Source organism: Geotrypetes seraphini, chromosome 7 (assembly GCF_902459505.1).
Source record: "Geotrypetes seraphini chromosome 7, aGeoSer1.1, whole genome shotgun sequence".
Taxonomy (NCBI): domain Eukaryota; kingdom Metazoa; phylum Chordata; class Amphibia; order Gymnophiona; family Dermophiidae; genus Geotrypetes; species Geotrypetes seraphini.
In genome coordinates, this window is record NC_047090.1 from 61,444,346 (window position 1) to 61,463,176 (window position 18,831).

At 43.0% G+C, this 18,831-nt stretch overlaps 1 protein-coding gene across 1 annotated transcript in view; it reads right to left on the reverse strand.

Annotated features, from left to right (window-relative positions):
• The window catches only part of PARVG (parvin gamma), a 186,249-nt gene that overhangs the window by 55,029 nt on the left and 112,389 nt on the right, over window positions 1–18,831 (reverse strand). Inside the window, exon 12 of the mRNA XM_033952579.1 lies at window positions 4,501–4,573. Coding sequence (XP_033808470.1) covers window positions 4,501–4,573 — 73 coding nt within the window. The remainder of the gene's footprint in view (window positions 1–4,500; window positions 4,574–18,831) is intronic.

An 18,831-nucleotide genomic window follows, 5' to 3' on the forward strand; every position in this document is an offset into this window, starting at 1 on the left:
TCTCCAGGGAAAAGAGACCCAGTTTCTCCAATCTCTCAGCGTATGAAAGGCTTTCCATCCCCTTTATTAGTCGTGTCGCTCTCCTCTGAACTCTCTCGAGTAACACCATATCCTTCTTAAGGTATGGTGACCAATACTGGACGCAGTACTCAAGATGCGGACGCACCATTGCCCGGTACAGCGGCAGGATAACTTCTTTCGTTCTTGTTGTAATACCCTTCTTGATTATCCCCAGCATTTTATTCGCTCTCTTGGCGGCCGCTGCGCACTGTGCCGTCGGCTTCATTGTCATGTCCACCATTACCCCCAAGTCCCTTTCTTGGGTACTCTCATTCAATAACATCCCTCCCATCGTATAGCCGTGCCTCGGGTTTCTGATTCCCACATGCAGTACTTTACATTTCTCAACATTGAACTTCATCTGCCATCTCTCTGCCCATTCTCCCACTTTGTCCAAGTCCCTTTGCAATTTTTCACAGTCCTCCTTTGTCCGAGCTCCACTAAATAGTTTGGTGTCGTCCGCAAATTTTATTATCTCACTCTTTGTTCCTATTTCTAGATCATTTATGAATATATTAAATAGCAGCGGCCCGAGCACTGAGCCCTGCGGAACACCACTCGTGACCTTCCTCCAGTCTGAGTAGTGTCCCTTCACCCCTACCCTCTGTTTCCTACCCGCTAACCAGTTTCTGATCCATCTATGCACGTCTCCGTCCACCCCATGGTTCTTCAGTTTCCGGAGTAGACGTTCATGAGGCACCTTGTCAAAGGCTTTCTGGAAATCTAGGTATATGATGTCTATTGGGTCTCCTTTGTCCATCTGTTTGTTGATTCCCTCGAAGAAGTGCAATAAGTTGGTCAGACACGATCTCCCCCTGCAGAAACCATGTTGGCTGGTTATCAGAAGTTCGTGTTTTTCAAAATGTTCATCAATTTTTTCTTTTATTAGTGCTTCCGCCATTTTCCCCTGAACAGAGGTCAGACTCACCGGTCTGTAGTTTCCCGGGTCTCCTCTTGATCCCTTTTTAAAGACGGGCGTAACGTTGGCTATCTTCCAATCCTCCGGAATCACACCTGTTTTCAGAGATAGGTTGCAAATTTGCTGTAGTAGTTCCGCTATTTCCTCCTTTAGTTCCTTCAGCACCCTTGGATGGATTCCATCCGGACCCGGGGATTTGTCAGTTTTTAGTTTTTCTATCTGTCTGCGCACATCATCAAGGCTCACTTCTATGGATGTTAACTTTTGTGCTTGATTTCCATTGAAGAATTGCTCAGGTTCCGGTATGTTGGTTGTGTCTTCGTTTGTGAATACAGATGAAAAGAACATGTTAAGTCTTTCTGCGACCTCTTTCTCTTCCTTCACCGCACCCTTCCTGTCTCCGTCATCCAGTGGTCCCACCTCCTCCCTAGCCGGCTGTTTCCCTTTAACATATCTAAAGAACGGTTTGAAATTTTGTGCTTCCCTGGCTAGTCTCTCTTCATACTCTCTTTTGGCTTTTCGAACCACACGGTGACATTCTTTTTGATACTTCCTGTGCTCTCTCCAGTTTTCCTCAGTTTTGTCCCTTTTCCATTTTCTGAATGAATTTTTCTTATTGCTTATCGCTTCCTTCACTATTTTAGTTATCCACGCCGGGTCTTTTATTCGACTCTTGTTGCACCCTTTTCTGAATCTGGGGATATATAGATTTTGCGCCTCGCTCACCGTGTCCTTGAAAAAGGACCAGGCATGTTCTACCGTCTGCCATTTTTGGGAAGTGTTCCTAAGTTTCTTCTTTACCATTCCCCTCATTGCTTCGTAGTTACCCTTCCTGAAGTTAAAAGTTGTCGCTATGGTTCTCTTTCCTTTCAGTATTCCTACTTCCATCTTGAACTTGATCATATTATGATCGCTGTTTCCCAACGGTCCCACTACTTCCACTTCCTTTGCAGGTCCCCTTAGCCCATTCCTTCCCCAACTTTTCCTTCCTCTTTCCTGCCCTTTCTTTCTCTCTGCCTCTCTTTCTTTTTTTTGTTTCTCTTCTTTCCTTCTGTCTCCCTGCCTGCCCTTTTTCTTTCTTTCTCCCTGCCCTCCCCCAAGCCACTGCCATCGGGGACCAGGACCCAAACTGCCACCAATAACAGGCCCGAAAGCCGACGCCGCCCCAAGCTGTCCCTGCTTCGGCCGACCAGCATTCCTCTCCCCGACGTCAATTCTGCCGTCGGGGAGAGGAAGGCTGATTGGCCCAAGATCGCGATCGACCTATTGGGGGAAATGCTGCCGGGTCCTGCCTTCGCGGAAACAGAAAGTAGGACCCGGCAGCAAGAAGAGCAAATGCTTCACTAACCTGTCTCCCGCCTTAGCCCATAGCGAACGCTTGCTTCAGGGCTCTCAACATGTGCGTGCCGGCTTCCCTTCTCCCCCCCCCCGGACATAACTTCCAGTTTCTGAGGGAAGAGAAGGGAAGCCGGCACGCACACGTTAGAGCCACGGAGCATAAGTTCGCTACGGGCTGAAATCTCCAAGCCGGTTTTTTTTTGGTTTTTTTTAATGTTCAGCAGCGGCGGCAGCAGCAGATGATAGCTGGGCGGACCGCCCAGCTAAAAGGCCCTAGAGAGAACACTGGAGAGGAAGGCTGATCGGCCTGGTAGATCAGGACGGCAACACAAGTCTATCACGGAGCCCGGGATGGGCTCCGCGATCGACTCGCGTTGCCTTCTTGAGCTACTGGTCGATCGCGATCGACGTGTTGGGCACCCCTGCTTTATTGACATATTTAAAGCCACCTTAAAGGCATTTCTATTTAATGATGCATTTGGTTAATTTTCCTCATTTCAAAAATTTCAAAGTGCCCAGAACCCCTTGGTTAGGTAATTTGATTCATTGAACTAAATCGTACTGTTCTTTCAGGAAACTAGTAAAGACTTCCTTGTTCGAGAAATTTTTTATATGTTTAAGAACTTGCAATTATATTTGTCTTATGCTCATTGTACTTTTATCATTGATTGTCCAGTTCTTCTTATCTGTAAACCGCCTAGAACTCTTCTGGGTGTTGGTGGTATAGAAAAATAAAGTTATTATTATTATTAATAAACAGTTGTATCAGCCATCTGTGTAGACTGTCCCCGTCTTTCCTGTCCCTCTCCCATTTTCCTATCAAATGCTGTATTTCCTGCTTCTCCCTTTCTTTGATCCTATTACACTTCTCTCATTTTCGTCCCACCATTTATAATTTAATCGTACACTGCCTAGATGTACATATGATAGGTGGTATATCGAGCCTATATTAAACTTAGAAACTTGGAAATACTCCCCTTCCCCATGCTCATTCAGCTTCCTTTGCACTCAATCAGCCCACCACTACCCTCCCCCCCCCCCCCCCCCCCCCACCCCCAGTCATTTATTTGTTTCATTTGCACACCAAAGGACCATGAACTCCCTCAGGGAAACAAATCTTAAATGCTTAGAGCCTAGCTCTTAAGATTTTAACGGGCAAGGGGACTCACTAGTTAGTCATGCATACCTGGATTATATTCAATTGCACAGTACAGGAGGACTAGTGTATCACTTCCACTTAGAGATTAGCTACATGCATCTTCTCCAATTCTACATGCAATTTTTCCTTCAAATTAGTCATGCACTTTTATCTATCTACCTCCTTTATTATATCCTTTTTTTTTATCTGTCCAGCTCCCTTCACAGTCTATTAAGATATTTTCCTGTGTATTATATTAATGTTGTGAATATCATGCCTCTAATTCAGTGGTCTCAAATTTGCGGCCCAGAGGCCACATGCGGCCCACCAGGTACTATTTTGAGGCCCTTGATATGTTTATCATAATCACAAAAGTAAAATAAAACAGTTTCTTGATCATATGTCTCTTTAGCTATAAATGACAATATTATTATTAAGACTTAGCCATAAGGAAAGATTTATAAAGAGTTTTACCTCATGAAAAATTATCATTTCTTTAATAAGACATTAACTATTTTTTCTGAGGCCCTCCAAGTACCTACAAATCCAAAATGTGGCTCTGCAAAGGATTTGAGTTTGAGACCACTGCTCTAATGATATGAATGTTTCGCTGTTTTACTGTGTAATGCTATTGGAATGTTTTACTGTGTTGTTTTAATGTGCATTGTACTAATGCTGTATCATATTGCTATTATTATGATTTCATTATTTATTTCCCAATTTTCAACTTGCTACTTTAATTATGTATTATGCTGATATTTAAGGGTCTTATTATGATCACACTGTCACTATAATTGTAAATTGCCTATGTCCAGTACACAGCTTTGGGTGAATTTCTTCAAAAGGCCAGAAATAAATCTTAATAAATAAATACAAATGAGCTTATTAGAAAGAATAATAGTGATAGTCATTTATTTCCATATGTCTTCTCTATAGAATTTCAGCTGATGCATGAGATGAAATGGTGCACCCAAGGCCTCACAAAGTCAGGACAAAACATTGCTACATTCATCAAAATAATTAGCTTTTGTATTGACATACCGACCTTCAGGGTTAACAGGACTGTCTAAAAGACCGCCGCTCAAGAGTAGATCCACAGCAAGGCTAGCGTTATGGAGCTGTTAAACAGAAAGAGGACCAAAAAACTTATAAAACAGACTTTTAATTATGGCAGTTCTGTGGTTTATATATGAAGGCTGTCAGTGCTAGAATTAACTAGCCAGAAGGGACAATGTACATTTTTTTCCCATGCATTCTCACCTCAGTGGTATTAAAATGCAAAAACTGAACCTTCTCATTTAAAAGAAAATATTACATACAATGCTGAGATCAGAATTTAAATATTCAGGAATGGAAAGGATAATTGCCATGCAGCAGGGAAATTTTAAGAAATTTCAGGATATTTGGGAGCCATTAACAAGATACTGTAAAGATTGAAATTACTGCATAGAATAAATATTATTTTTTTTTCCTTTTGTTCATACATGTCCGGGGGGAGGGGTGAATATTTTATGATTTCTTTTGCTTATGAATAATTGTTAGGTATAAGGGAGGGGGGGATAATTGACACGAGTTAGAAACATAGAAACATAGAACATGACGGCAGAAAAGGGCCACGGCCCATCTAGTCTCCCACACTAATGGCCCACCCCCTAACTACCTCCATGAAGAGATCCCATATGCCAATCCCATCTTTTCTTAAAATATGGCACGCTGCTTGCCTCAATTACCTGTTGTGGAAGATTATTTCAGCGATCAACCACCCTTTCGGTGAAGAAATATTTTCTGGTGTCGCCATGAAATTTCCCACCCCTGATTTTCAACGGATGCCCTCTTGTTGCCTTGGGTCCTTTAAGGAAAAAGAGATCCTCTTTCACCTCGATACGGCCTGTGACATATTTGAATGTCTCGATCATGTCTCCCCTCTCTCTGCGTTCCTCGAGTGAGTACAGTTGCAACTTACCCAGTCGTTCTTCGTACGGGAGATCCTTGAGTCCCGAGACCATCCTGGTGGCCATTCGCTGAACCGACTCAACTCACCGCACATCTTTTTGATAATGCGGCCTCCAGAATTGTATTCCAGATGGGGTCTCACCATTGATCTGTACAATGGCATTATGACCTCGGGCTTACGGCTGATGAAACTTCTACGGATACACCCCATGATTTGTCTAGCCCTGGATGAAGCTTTCTCCACTTGATTGGCAGTCTTCATGTCTTCGCTAATGATCACCCCCAAGTCACGTTCTGCTACAGTCCTTGCTAGGATCTCACCATTTAGGGTGTAAGTCCTGCATGGATTTTTGCCGCCAAGGTGCATGACCTTGCATTTTTTGGCATTGAAACTTAGTTGCCAAGCCTTTGACCAATGCTCCAGCAGGAGTAGGTCCTGCGTCATACTGTCGTGCATTGAGCTTTTGTCGGGCACTGTGCTTTCATCTGTTGTGCGGTTGCCTACCATGTTGCATAGTTTAGCGTCATCGGCGAATAATGTAATTTTACCTCAAAGCCCCTCAACCAAGTCTCTTACGAAGATGTTAAATAGGATCAGGCCCAAGACCGAGCCCTGCGGCACTCCGCTGATCACCTACGTCTTATTGGAGAGGGTACCGTTTACCACTACCCTCTGAAGTCTACCTCTAAGCCAGTCCCTAACCCATGCGGTTAATATTTCACCCAGTCCCATCGAACCTATCATGCTCAATAACCTGCGGTGTGGGACGCTATCAAACGCTTTGCTGAAGTCCAAGTACACGACGTCCAGGGACTCCTCTTTATCCAGCTTTCTTGTTACCCAGTCAAAGAAGCTGATCAGATTTAGAATTTGAAGATATATTAAGTGATGTTAAAGTATAAAATGTATGTATTTTATGTTACACTTATTGTGAGTTTAAAAATGAATAAAGATTAAAAAAAAAAAGAAAAAAAAGATATTCAGGTCAGGACAAGCTCAATTCTGGTAATATTTTACAAAAGGTCCTGCCGAACATGGAACATTTTGTAAAATACATAGAAAGAAGTGCAGCAGTGCATGAGCATTTATCAGCACATATATGTGCACAAAACAAGGGACATCAGCTCATCTTTTCCCATTTATAGGAGGCAATTCTAAGATCTGATGCCTCAAAATAGGTTCCCTAATACCGCATACTGAGTGCCAATTCTAGCACAGCATCTGTGGACCAGGATGCCATTATAACTAGTGTAAATCAGCAACTACAATTAGGCGTGATTATTTACACTAATCTCTAATTGAACAGTTGTCAAAAAACCCTTTTCATACCCAACATCAGGATAACACCCACACAGTAAATTTAATCTTGTAATTTTCAATTTTCAAAAACTGAATAAGGGAATTTCAGTACGGGCTCAAATTTCCATACGAGTGTCCAAGGCCCCGGACAGGTATTCATAGATGACTAGCATCAGAACAAAAGGTCTAAATAAACCCTGCCCTGTACATCATGATTACCCTTTTTTCTTCAATAATATCATTCAATAAATAAATAAATAAATAAATACAAAGTGCAGACATGCATCCAATGTGGAAGAAAAAAAGGGGGGAGAAAATTTTATAAAATGTGTTTGAAATCCCCTCCAAAAATCAATCACAAAAGCATCAAAGAATCATGGAAGATGAAAAAGAAATAATCAATTAGGTTGAGTCTTCTTTAAATTCATAAATACGAAAGTTCATATCAACAGTATGTCTCTGTTCATCAATCGTGAAATACATACAAAAATCAAGTGAAAACAGTAAAAATCATGAAAGAACACTGAAAGACCAATTCACAGCTGAATCTTCTCAGATCCATAAATTCATATCACCGCTATGTCTTCCACATCAGATGCACGTCTGCACTTTGTATTTATTTATTTATTGAATGATATTATTGGGGGGAAAAAGGGTAATCATGATGTACAGGGCAGGGTTTATTTAGACCTTTTGGTCTGATGCTAGTTATCTATGAATACCTGCCCGGGGCCTTGGTCACTCGTATGGAAATTTGAGCCCGTACTGAAATTCTCTTAATCAGTTGTTTAAAATTGCAAGATTAACAGTCTCTTTTACAAAGCCGCACTAGTGGCGGTGCTGTGCTAATGGCCCCGAAGCCCATAGAGATTTAAAGGGCTTCGGGGCTATTGCTGCCCAGCTTTGTAGTAAATTTACTGTGCGGGTGTTATCCTGATGGTGGGTATAAAAAGGGTTTATTACCAATTTTCCAATTAGAGATTTTTCAAGGTATTGGTAACATCTTTTCGGTTTTTTGAAGTCTATTCGGTAAACATTTACACTAATGCCAGGGCAATGCTAGGTACAAATAGGCGTGCCCAAATGCACCATGTTTTGCGCATAACTGATAGTATTCTATAAGTTATGCAAGTAGAAGGCATGCCCATGCCCCTCCCACATGTAAGCCCCCCTTGCAGTTAGGTGCTAAGGCACTTAAGCACTACCTTAAAGAATAGCGCATAGTACATTTGCACACGTCCGTGTCAATTAAGGTGCCTCAAGATGCATGTGATTGTACATGCCCATTTGTAGAACTGCTCTGTAAATACCAGTGCTTACACAAGGAAGTACCAATTTTTCAATTGGCCCGAGCTCCAAAAATACTTGTGCAGGCTGATTAACAGATACCATAAGGGATCGGCCTGTCAGCTGCTGATCTCAGTCTGCTTCTTCTCTACACAGGCAGAGCTGAAACCAAGATGAAAGCTCCGACCACTGAAAACACTGCCTAAAAATTGAAAAACCCGAATAAAAATAAGAAAAAGGGAGAGCAAAACAAAAACACTCCTTCCAGCTCGCGTGCATAAAGAAAAACTGCAGGTGGCAGTAGAGCTCCCAGTGAAGTAGGAGGATCACAGAAAAAATCTGTCGTGGATTCTTTCTGCATATGGCTCGCGGCCATGGGGAGCTAACCCACTTGTCCAGAATGATACACCTATTACACTGGAAATACCATTACATATGTAGCTGGTCTCATTTTATAAACGTATACATCTAAGTGCAGCCAATTAAGTAATGAGGCTGCAATTTTTTTTCTTTGGAGGCAGAAACAATGGGGGGATTAAGGAGGATTACTCTTTTAATCTTTCATGTATGCCCTGGGTGAAATGTACACTTTTATAAAATGGCTGCATGCCTCTGGGCTGGTTCAAAACCCAACAGGAAAAATTTTAAAAACGTAACATAAGAACATAAGAAGCGTCATCTCCGGAACAGACCCTAGGTCCATCAAGTCTGGCGATCCGCACACGTGGAGGCCCCGCCAGGTGTACCCTGGCATAGTTTTGGTCCCCATATCGCTCTAAGCTTCTCGTAAAGAGAAGTGCATCTAGCTTACCCTTACCCATGTCACTTTATGCCACTCATAAGGAGATGTATATCTAACTTACCCTTAAATCCTAGAACCGTGGATTCCGCAATTACCTCTTCTGGGAGAGCATTGCAGGTATCCACCACTCGTTGCATGAAGCAGAACTTCCTGATATTTGTCCTGAACTTGTCCCCCCTTAGCTTCAGCCCATGTCCTCTTGTCCGTGCCACATTGGACATTGTAAATAATGTTTTTTCCTGCTCTATTTTGTTGATTCCTTTCAGTATTTTGAAAGTCTCGATCATATCCCCTCGCAGTCTCCTCTTCTCAAGGGAGAACAACCCCAGTCTCTTAAGTCATTCCTCGTAATCCAGGTTCTCCATACCTTTCACCAGCTTTGTTGCTCGTCTCTGCACCCTCTCTAGCAGTTTTATATCCTTCTTTAGGTATGGAGACCAATGCTGGACGCAGTATTCCAAGTGTGGTCTGACCATCGCTCTATAAAGTGGCATTATAACTTTCTCCGATCTACTCGTGATTCCCTTCTTTATCATGCCTAGCATTCTATTCGCGTTCTTCGCTGCCGCCACGCATTGCACCGATGGCTTCAGTGTCCTATCGATTAATACCCCAGGTCCTTTTCCTGTTCAGTTTTTCCCATAGTTGCACCTGACATACTATACTTGTGTTCCTTATTTTTTCTGCCTAAGTGCATCACTTTGCATTTTTCCACATTAAACTTCATCTGCCATTTATCTGCCCAATTCTCCAATCGGCTCAAGTCACACTGGAGTTCCTCACTGTCCTTATGTGATTTGATGGCCTGGCATAGCTTTGTGTCATCTGCAAACTTGATGATCTCACTGGATGTTCCATCCTCTAGGTCGTTGATGAAGATATTAAATAAGATGGGCCCAAGTACCGAGCCCTGGGGCACACCGCTAGTCACATTTTCCCAATCCGAGAACTTCCCATTTATGCACACTCTCTGCCTTCTGTTCTCCAGCCATTTGCCTATCCATCTTAGTATATCGCCTTCTATTCTATGGCCCTGCAGTTTCCTGAGGAGTCTTACATGTGGAACTTTGTCGAACGCTTTCTGAAAATTCAAGTATATAATATCCATCGGTTCTCTATTATCAATTTGTCTGTTCACTGTCTCAAAAAATTGAAGTAGGTTCATCAAGCATGACTTCCCTTTCCTGAATCCATGTTGGCTGGCTTTCATCAGGTCGTGTGTGTCTAGGTGCCAGGTTATGCTATCCTTGATCAGGGCCTCAATCATCTTCCCAGGAACCGATGTGAGACTCACAGGTCTATAGTTGCCCGGTACTCCTCTTGATCCTTTTTTGAATATCGGTGTGACGTTAGCTATCTTCCAGTTGTCTGGTATCTGCCCTGTTTTGATTGACAGGTTGGCAAGTTTTTGGAATAATTCTCCAATTTCCACTTTTAGCTCTTTCAAGACTCTCGGATGAATTCCATCCGGTCCAGGAGATTTGTCGCTTTTGAGTTTGTCGATCTGGCGGTAGATCTGGTCCAAGTCCACGTCTACTGTGGTAAGGCTGTCCTCTGTTACTTCTTGGAACACTTTCACTGCTTCTGGAATTGTTGCAGTGTCTTCCTTTGTAAAGACATATGCAAAGAATGAATTTAGTCTGTCTGAGATTTGTTTGTCTTCCCTTTCCTTCCCTGGTCGTCCAGCAGTCCCACCGCCTCTTTTGCGGGTTTTATCCCTTTCACGTACCTGAAGAAGGGCTTGAAGTTTTTGGCCTCCTGCGCTATTTTCTCCTCATAGTCCTTTTTGGCATTCCTCACCGCCCTGTGACACTTCTTCTGATCACCCTTGTGTTTGTTCCAAGTTTCGATTGTTTTCATGCGTTTCCATGCTTTGAAGAAGTCCTTCTTTTCTTTTATGGCTTCCTTCACCTCTTTAGTAAGCCATGCCAGCTCTCTTTTGCCTTTGGTTTTCTTTGCTTTGGATATCTGCGGAATGTAGAGGCTTTGTGCTTCCGTGATAGTATTTTTCAGAAGGGACCATGACTGTTCTACCGTTTTGACTTTGCCCATTTTTTTCTTGATCCGTTGTTTCACCATGGCTCTCATGCTATCATATCGTTCCCTTTTGAAGTTTAAAGTTGTGGTTGAGGTTTTGGTACTCTTCCCCTTCCTGACATCGATGTTTGAAGTTGATCATGTTGTGATCGCTTGTCCCCAGCGGGACCGTGACTTCTACTTCCTTTGTCGGCCCTGTAATGCCATTTAGGACCAAGTCCAAGGTGACATTTCCTCTTGTCGGCTCTCCCTCCAATTGTTCCAATGCATTCTATATACCCATGCCGTGCCCCCTGAAATGTCTGCATCCTGGTGATCTCCATGGGTAAATAGTGGCTTTCTGAAATTTCCATTTACACATGAATACAATCTACCAGTGTAACTGCTTCAATGTATATTGGCAGTGTTTTTAAAATACAGATCTAAACATCTCTGGTTGCATTGTTTTTTCTGAAAATGAGATGCTACATGAGAAGATTCTGTGCTGCTCCTTGGTGATGCTGCTAAACATTCATGTCTCTCATCCCTGGAATCTTTAAACAAGGTGTACGCAACATTCCAAAGGCATCTGAGGTCCACGAGTCTGACTCAGAGCAAAACCCTGGCTCTAATTCATAGCTACACTTGGCCCTAATACTGATAAATTACTATCAAGAGCATATCTTGACTACTCATCCTCTGATAATTTGTTTTTGGCTCACATCTAGTTCACGTTGAGTTCACATTTAACAGATCTTAACATATGGGACACACCAGTGTCTCAGTCAGAGTGTTGCACACTACCATGCAGTGGGATCGTTTCCCAGACAGGGCCTTCTGTAACACATGGAAGCTAAGGCTGGGAATAACGCACAGACAGCATTCACAGCCAGTGTGAGAGTACAGTCAGGGTCATTGCTAAATGCAATGTCTAGGGGGGGTGTAATTCTCTACAGTTCACCTAAAATTAGGTGCCAGGATGCTGCACACTAAGCACAAATTCTATAGCAGCAATAATGTAGTTAATAGTGCCACGTAAGTGACACGTAAAAGTGCCACGTAAGTGACACGTAATAGTGACACGTAAGTGCCATTATAGAATACTAGTGTAAGTCCACAGTTCCATACCCAACCTAGGTGCAAGGACTAACACCAGCTGAAAGGCTTCTGTAAATGCTTATACCTAACTGTTGTTAGTTAGACATGGAACTGCTAGTATTCTATAAGTAGGGTTGCCAGATTTTCCAATTGGAAAATCCGGACTTCTAGACCCACCCCCAGGTCCACTCAGTTCCGCCCATCCTAGGCCAAAAGTCCAAAAAGGTTACTATTTTAAACCTATTTTATAAAGGTAACGGAGGCACCAATATGCGTTTATAAAACAGAGTCCCAGATCCAGTCCCAATAATGCAAATGCTGATGCACAAATTTACAGCTGCTCCAAAAAAGGCTTGATAAAGTACACACGTTCATCACAGCTGAGCTTACCAGACAAAGGAGGACAGTTTGGGACATCTGGGTTTTACCTTCATTGAAAGCAATAGAAATAAAGCCCGGATGTCTCAATCTGTCCACTTTTTCTGGAGCCATATGGTAGCCTTAATCACAGCTCCATCCCTTGCTCTGCCCAAACGACCTGGATTCTATAAACTTAGACGCCCAAATTTAAGCATAAGGTGGAAAGCTGTGCACATAAATTAATTTAACAAGTTGATAGTTGGTGTTAGTAAGCAATAATAGGCTACAATTGGCCTTTATTGGTTCTAATTGATACTAATAAACAGTTACTCATGTAACTGCCATGAATGGTATTCTACTGTATTAGAGGCATGTGCCAATTCTTTAACGTGCATCTACTAGGGGGTGTGGCCTTGGGAGTGACATGGGCAGGTCCTGGGCAGTTCTGCATGCATATTATAGAATATTAGCAACCTTTAATGTGCTGTATGTTCTTGCATGTAAAGTTAGGCACATATATGCAGACTTACACTAGTATTCTGTAACGACAGTCGCAGAATAGAAGTTTTCCAATAAGCAATTTTTGCTTTTGACTAATTTAGATGAAAAGGCAGCCATTTTCTACAAATCCCCTGAGGAAGATCTGTGCAGGACTGAAATGCCTCTCACCAACAGGCGTTGGGAGGTTGTATTAACACACCAGTGCTGGTAGTGGCTGGTTCCACCTAAGATAAGTGTTGCCTTTTTGCATAATCATGGCTTTTTGCATATGAAACACAGGAAGAAGGGTTTTTGTACGATCAATTAATATCTATAATTTCTAGCACTTGTGGATAATCAATTGAAACAGCAGGAAGGAGGGTCAGAGCATAAATTATAACACAAAATCCAGGATGTGGACCTGGAATGATCTGATCATCCAATGTTATGATATGCTCACCTCTGTTCCCAAGTGAGAATTATATAATAATTTTAGATGAAAACTTCACTTGTTCATGATTGTTTAATAAAGTCTGTTTAAATTGATGTGAAACAGAATTAAAGTAGCAGCTATTTTTTTAGCACTTTCAAGGAATTTCTAAATTCTTATGCGTTATCCACATTTTTTCTATACAATAGAATCCACGCTTAGCATGATACCTAACTTAGGTGGCCTTTCTTGAGTCTTCTCCATTATGCCCCCCCGGAATGCCAGTGCACAGATGACAGAAAAGTAGGCACACACTTTCCCGCTGTATACTTAATATATGTATGCAGCTTTGCAATTTAATAAAAACCCTTTTCCGCTTATATAATAGCCTTTACATGAAGGAACAGCTCTACCAAAAAAAAAAAAAAGCATGTCCCATTCAGAAATGAATCTTCCATTGATAATAATTTGGAATGTGGACCACTATCACTGTAACATTTTTTTTCCAGATGGCACTAAGCATCAGAGGTCAAACCATTAGCAATGAGAAACATTTTTTTAAAATGCATGCAAGGAAGGTTGAACATTTTCCATTAAGAGGGCTTTCCCTTAAAGACAGTCTGTTTATTATTTGTTTGAACAACACTCGGTGCATTATCATCTCTGACCTTACAAACCCGGAAAGCGTAGTTACAGTAATGAGTGCTGTTTTCTTCCAAGTATATAAAAATAATTAGGAGCTTGCGTGACAAGCAATTTCACTTCAGTGAATCAAAAGTAATGGAAACACAGTACCTCTCCTATTTGCTTGTATCTGTAAAGTAGCAGAAATATTGTACCAATTCTACTAATACATAGCTATTGTCTTATAAAATTAAACAATTCCCTCCTCTCGATAATATTGAGCTGGCAGTAGTCAATATTTTTTATAGACTAACTTCTGTAGCCTAAATTTCAGAGCTGACACCTCTGACTGCAATCACAATCCCTGCAAGCACTCACAATATTCAGCCTGCTACCCAGTTAACTAACCAGGTATCTAGCTCAGTGGTATTCAACCCAGTCCTCAGGGACCACCTGGCCAGTTGGGTTTTCAGGATATCCACAATTAATATGGATGACAGAGATTTTGAAAACCCAACTGGCCAAGTGATTCCCAAGGACTGGATTGAATACCATTGATCTAGCTGAATACCAGGTTAGTCAGTGCTTCCCCCTTTAGAAACTCCCCTCAAGAGCTGATCACACTCCTCAAATCCCCCACCCCAAAGACAGATGCCTCCTAGACCTGTCTATAAATAGCCCCTGTCCTTGAAGACCCTCCTCACCCATCCACCTGCAGACCCTCCAGGACCAACATTAAACAACCTAGTGGTCTGGAAAATAGTCCATGTAGGACTGAACTCCAGTATTTCCTGCCTATGGCGGTAGTGGTCTTAAAATTGTATCTACAACCTCTAATGGTAGTCTTGTACCACTACCATCTAGAAGTTGTGGTCACTGTATTAAAACTGTAATCAACATGAGCAGGAGCAATTGGGGTTTACTCCTGCACAGAGTACCCCCCTAGACTGGTATTTCTCAAAACTCGGTACGCTTACCCCAGGGGGGTAAACCCACCGTTGTTAGGGGGTATGCAGCGCCAGCGCTGTATGTTTTCCAACTTCTTTCTGCCGTCGCATATCTCCTGCCTTCCTCGTCTTCTCTCTCCAGCCTCCCTCCCCCCAACCAGCAGCAGCAGCTTACTGTGTGCTTTTAACTTCTCCATATAACTGCCGCTAGTTTTTGTTTAGCCGGGATTCCATCAGGCAGCCTCGGCCCGCCTCCGATGAAAGAGAAAGTTGCATCATCAGAGGTGGGCCGATATAGCAAAGGCCCCAAGGTTGCCTGATGGGATAGCCAGTAGAGAATGACACGGGGAGCAATCCCCGCGAGGAACCGCGGCGTGGCTGCGGTTTGGCTGCGGGCTATGGAGACTCCATAGCCAAATCGCTGCAGACACGGGGACAAAAGTTTTCACCGCCCGCAAAAACGGTGAAAAGATTTGTCCCTGCAGGCAAATGTATCCCCTTCTACATACCGCGATTTACCGGGTCTTCACCGGTAAGTGTGTTCGGTTCACTTCGGGACAGGTGTCTGATTTTTTTCCGGCAGCCATGCTTGTCGGCCATGTGGTCTCCTCCAACTCGTCTCTCTCCACCCAACTTGCACGTTGCCTGACTCCGCCCCCTTCAATATTCTGGCTCCTCATTAGTCAGTTCTTTCCTGCTCAAGAAGGGGACCAATCGCTACTGCCACACATAATATTTAATGGGTTGCAGTAGCGATTGGAAATCGGGGGATTTCAGAGCTGAGAGGCAAGCCCAGGATTTTTTTGGGAGTCGCTGCCTGGATTGGAGAGGAGTCACTGCTGCAGACTTGGAGGAGCTGAAATTTCATTGAAAACTTCGGCGCTACAAGTAGAGGTAAGGTGCACACTTTCCTACTACTTGCCTGCCCAGGGTTGGCGGCGGGGGTGGGGGGGGGGGATTCTTTGACCGGTTGGAGACGGAAGTCTGGCTGAGCTGGGAGCTGGTTCTTTTTTTTTTTTTATCTGAGTGGGATTCTTTGACCGGTTGGATATGGGAGTCTGGCTGAGCTGGGAGCTGGTTCTTTTTTTTTTTTTTTTAAATCTGAGTGGGATTCTTTGACCGGTTGGAGACAGGAGTCTGGCTGAGCTGGGAGCTGGTTCTTTTTTTTTTTTTTTAATCTGAGTAGTAGTGTAGTAGTGTGCTGTGTCCATTCCCATGGGTTACTGAATCCTATTCCTGAACATGTGCTGCAAGAATGGAGGAATCCAGCACATGTTCAGTATGTAACCCATAGGAATACGTTAATAAAGATAAGTATATAAATTCATACCTGTTTGAGGCTTTTATGCATGCTGCGGTGACGGTGACGGGGCGGTGAATGGGATGGCAGTGGCGGTGACGGGGCGGTGAAGGGAACGGCGGTGACGGGGCGGTGCAGAGGATGGTGGGATGGGGCGGTGACGGGGACAGATTTTTTCCCCGTGTCATTCTCTACTCTATAACGGATTCTCCAGACTCCCACTGGGACTACTCCATTCCACAAGACCTAGTCGCTGCCAAAGCAGACATGAACTGGTCCAACTTTAGTGAGACCGATTGGCAAACATTTAACAAATTCTACAACAAATACGTCAAATCATACTGCAGATTGGACACTTGCCCCCCAGATGTAATGAAAGCAGTCCCAATCATCTTCAAAGCCAAACTACTCAACTGGGTCAACCTATAACTAACCGCAGGAATATTTCCAAAAAAACAGGTCAAATTGTAATAACACCCATTAAAAAGAACAACAAAGAACCACCCAACAACCTAACCAATTTCAGACCTATCGCAAACATCCCTCTCGCGGTCAAAATAATGGAAGGGATAGTAAATGCTGAACTAAACTCATATTTAGACAAATTCAACTTACTGCACAACAACCAGTCAGGCTTCAGACCTGGTCACAGCACCGAAACAATCATGGCCTCACTACTTAACCACCTTTACGCCCTCCTCACCCAAGGTACCAGCGCCATGATCCTACAACTGGACCTAAGTAGCGCCTTTGACCTAGTAGATCACACCATTCTTTTGAACTGCCTAGAAACCACAGGCATCACAGGCTACGCTCACAATTGGTTCCAGGGATTTCTCAGGAACAGATCCTACCAGGTATTCAAAGATGACAAACTTTCCCATAGCTGGAATAACAACTGCAAATTACCTCAGGGTTCCCCCCTATCCCCAACCCTCTTTAATATCTACCTCAGCTCATTAGGAAACCTGCTACAAAGCCTAGGGCTCACCTTCTACATCTACGCAGATGACATTACTGTAGTGATTCTGCTAACCGCCCTAACGTCACAATTCTCCAACTCCTTAACCAACATCCTAAATCAAATAGAGCACTGGATGATGGCCTTCAAACTGAAACTCAACACAGAAAAAACCAAATTCTTCCTGGCATCACCCAACAAAAAGATAAAAGAAAATTCAATTCACCTACAGAGCCGAGAATACAAAATTGACCAAACCATAAAGATTCTGGGGGTAACACTTGACAAACATCTAACCCTGGAAAACCACACAAACCTACTGTTTAAAAAATGTATTTCGGTCCTCTGGAAACTTCGCACTATTAAAAAATTATTTGATGAAAAGTCCTTCCGTTTACTTGTACAATCATCCATCTTAAGCACCCTAGATCAGTGTTTTTCAACCGCTGTTCCGCGGCACACTAGTGTGCCGTGAGATGTTGCCTGGTGTGCCGCAGGGCCGCCGGGCCCGGAGCTGACAGGGGGCCCGAGGCAGGGGCGCCAGTAGCTCGCCAAGGCAAAGTGAGTCGATCACCCAGGACTCACTTTGTCTTGGCGATCTAATCTATCGAGCCGATAAGTCTTCTTCTCCCCGACGTCAATTCTGCAGTCGGAGAGGAAGTTCGGGCCAGCCAATCGCTGCCTGGCTGGGCGGAACTTCCTCTCCGATTGCAGAATTGACGTCAGGGAGAGCATGCGTCGGCGTCGGCTTTGGGGCCTGTTATCCATTGGTGGGTCCTGTTCCCCGATGGCAGCGGCAGTGGCTTGGGGAACGGCAGGGAGAAAGAAAGAAAGGGGGCAGGCAGGGAAACAGAAGGAAAGAAGAAAAAAAAGAAAGAAAGGTCAGGGAGAGAGGAAGAAAAAGTTGGGGGAGGGAATGAGGTGTGGAGGAGAGAAAGCATACAGGCTGATAGAAGGGAAGAAAGATTGGATGCACAGTCAGAAGAAGAAAGTGCAACCAGAAATCACCAGACAAGGTAGGAAAAATGATTTTATTTTAAATTTAGCAAAGTGGAGGCAGTATTACCACAGTTTTCAAAGGAATTTGCCCAAATAACTTAATAGTTAACTGGGTAAATTCCCAGAGATGAAAACTTCCCTTCACTTACTATGCACAGTTCTGAATTTATATCTGCTGTCTATATTTTACAATATGGTCACCTTTTACTAAACCGCAATAGTGGTTTTTATCTCAGGGAGCCTATGAGCGTCAAGAGCAGCGCTGGACATTCAGCGCAGTTCCCTGCGCTAAAAACTGCTATTGTGGTTTAATAAAAAGGATGGAGGGTATATTTGTCTATTTTTGTATGCTATAAAAACCAAATACAGAGAGAGACTGAGAGCTGTTGACGAAGAGCTACGTGTGTGTCTTTCTTCGATTCCAGCCAGAATATCAGCTTTGTGTTCAGCCAAACAGGCCCAGGTTTCGCACTGAATAAAGTATTTTATAATTTTTATAATTTTTATTTCGTAATAAAGTAATTATAAAATACTTTCTTTGTGTTTATTTGATTCCTATTCAAGAGAATTACTTTATATATAATCAATATAGGCAGAGAGTTAAATTTTTTAACATTTTCTAATGGTGGTGTGCCTCGTGATTTTTTTCATGAAACAAGTGTGCCTTTGCCCAAAAAAGGTTGAAAAACACTGCCCTAGATTACTGTAACATCATATACCTAGGAGCTTATAAAAAGAACCTCAACAAGCTGAGATTAATTCAGAATACCGCGATTCGACTAATCCACGGTTAAAAAAAATGGGAACACATTTCCCCTT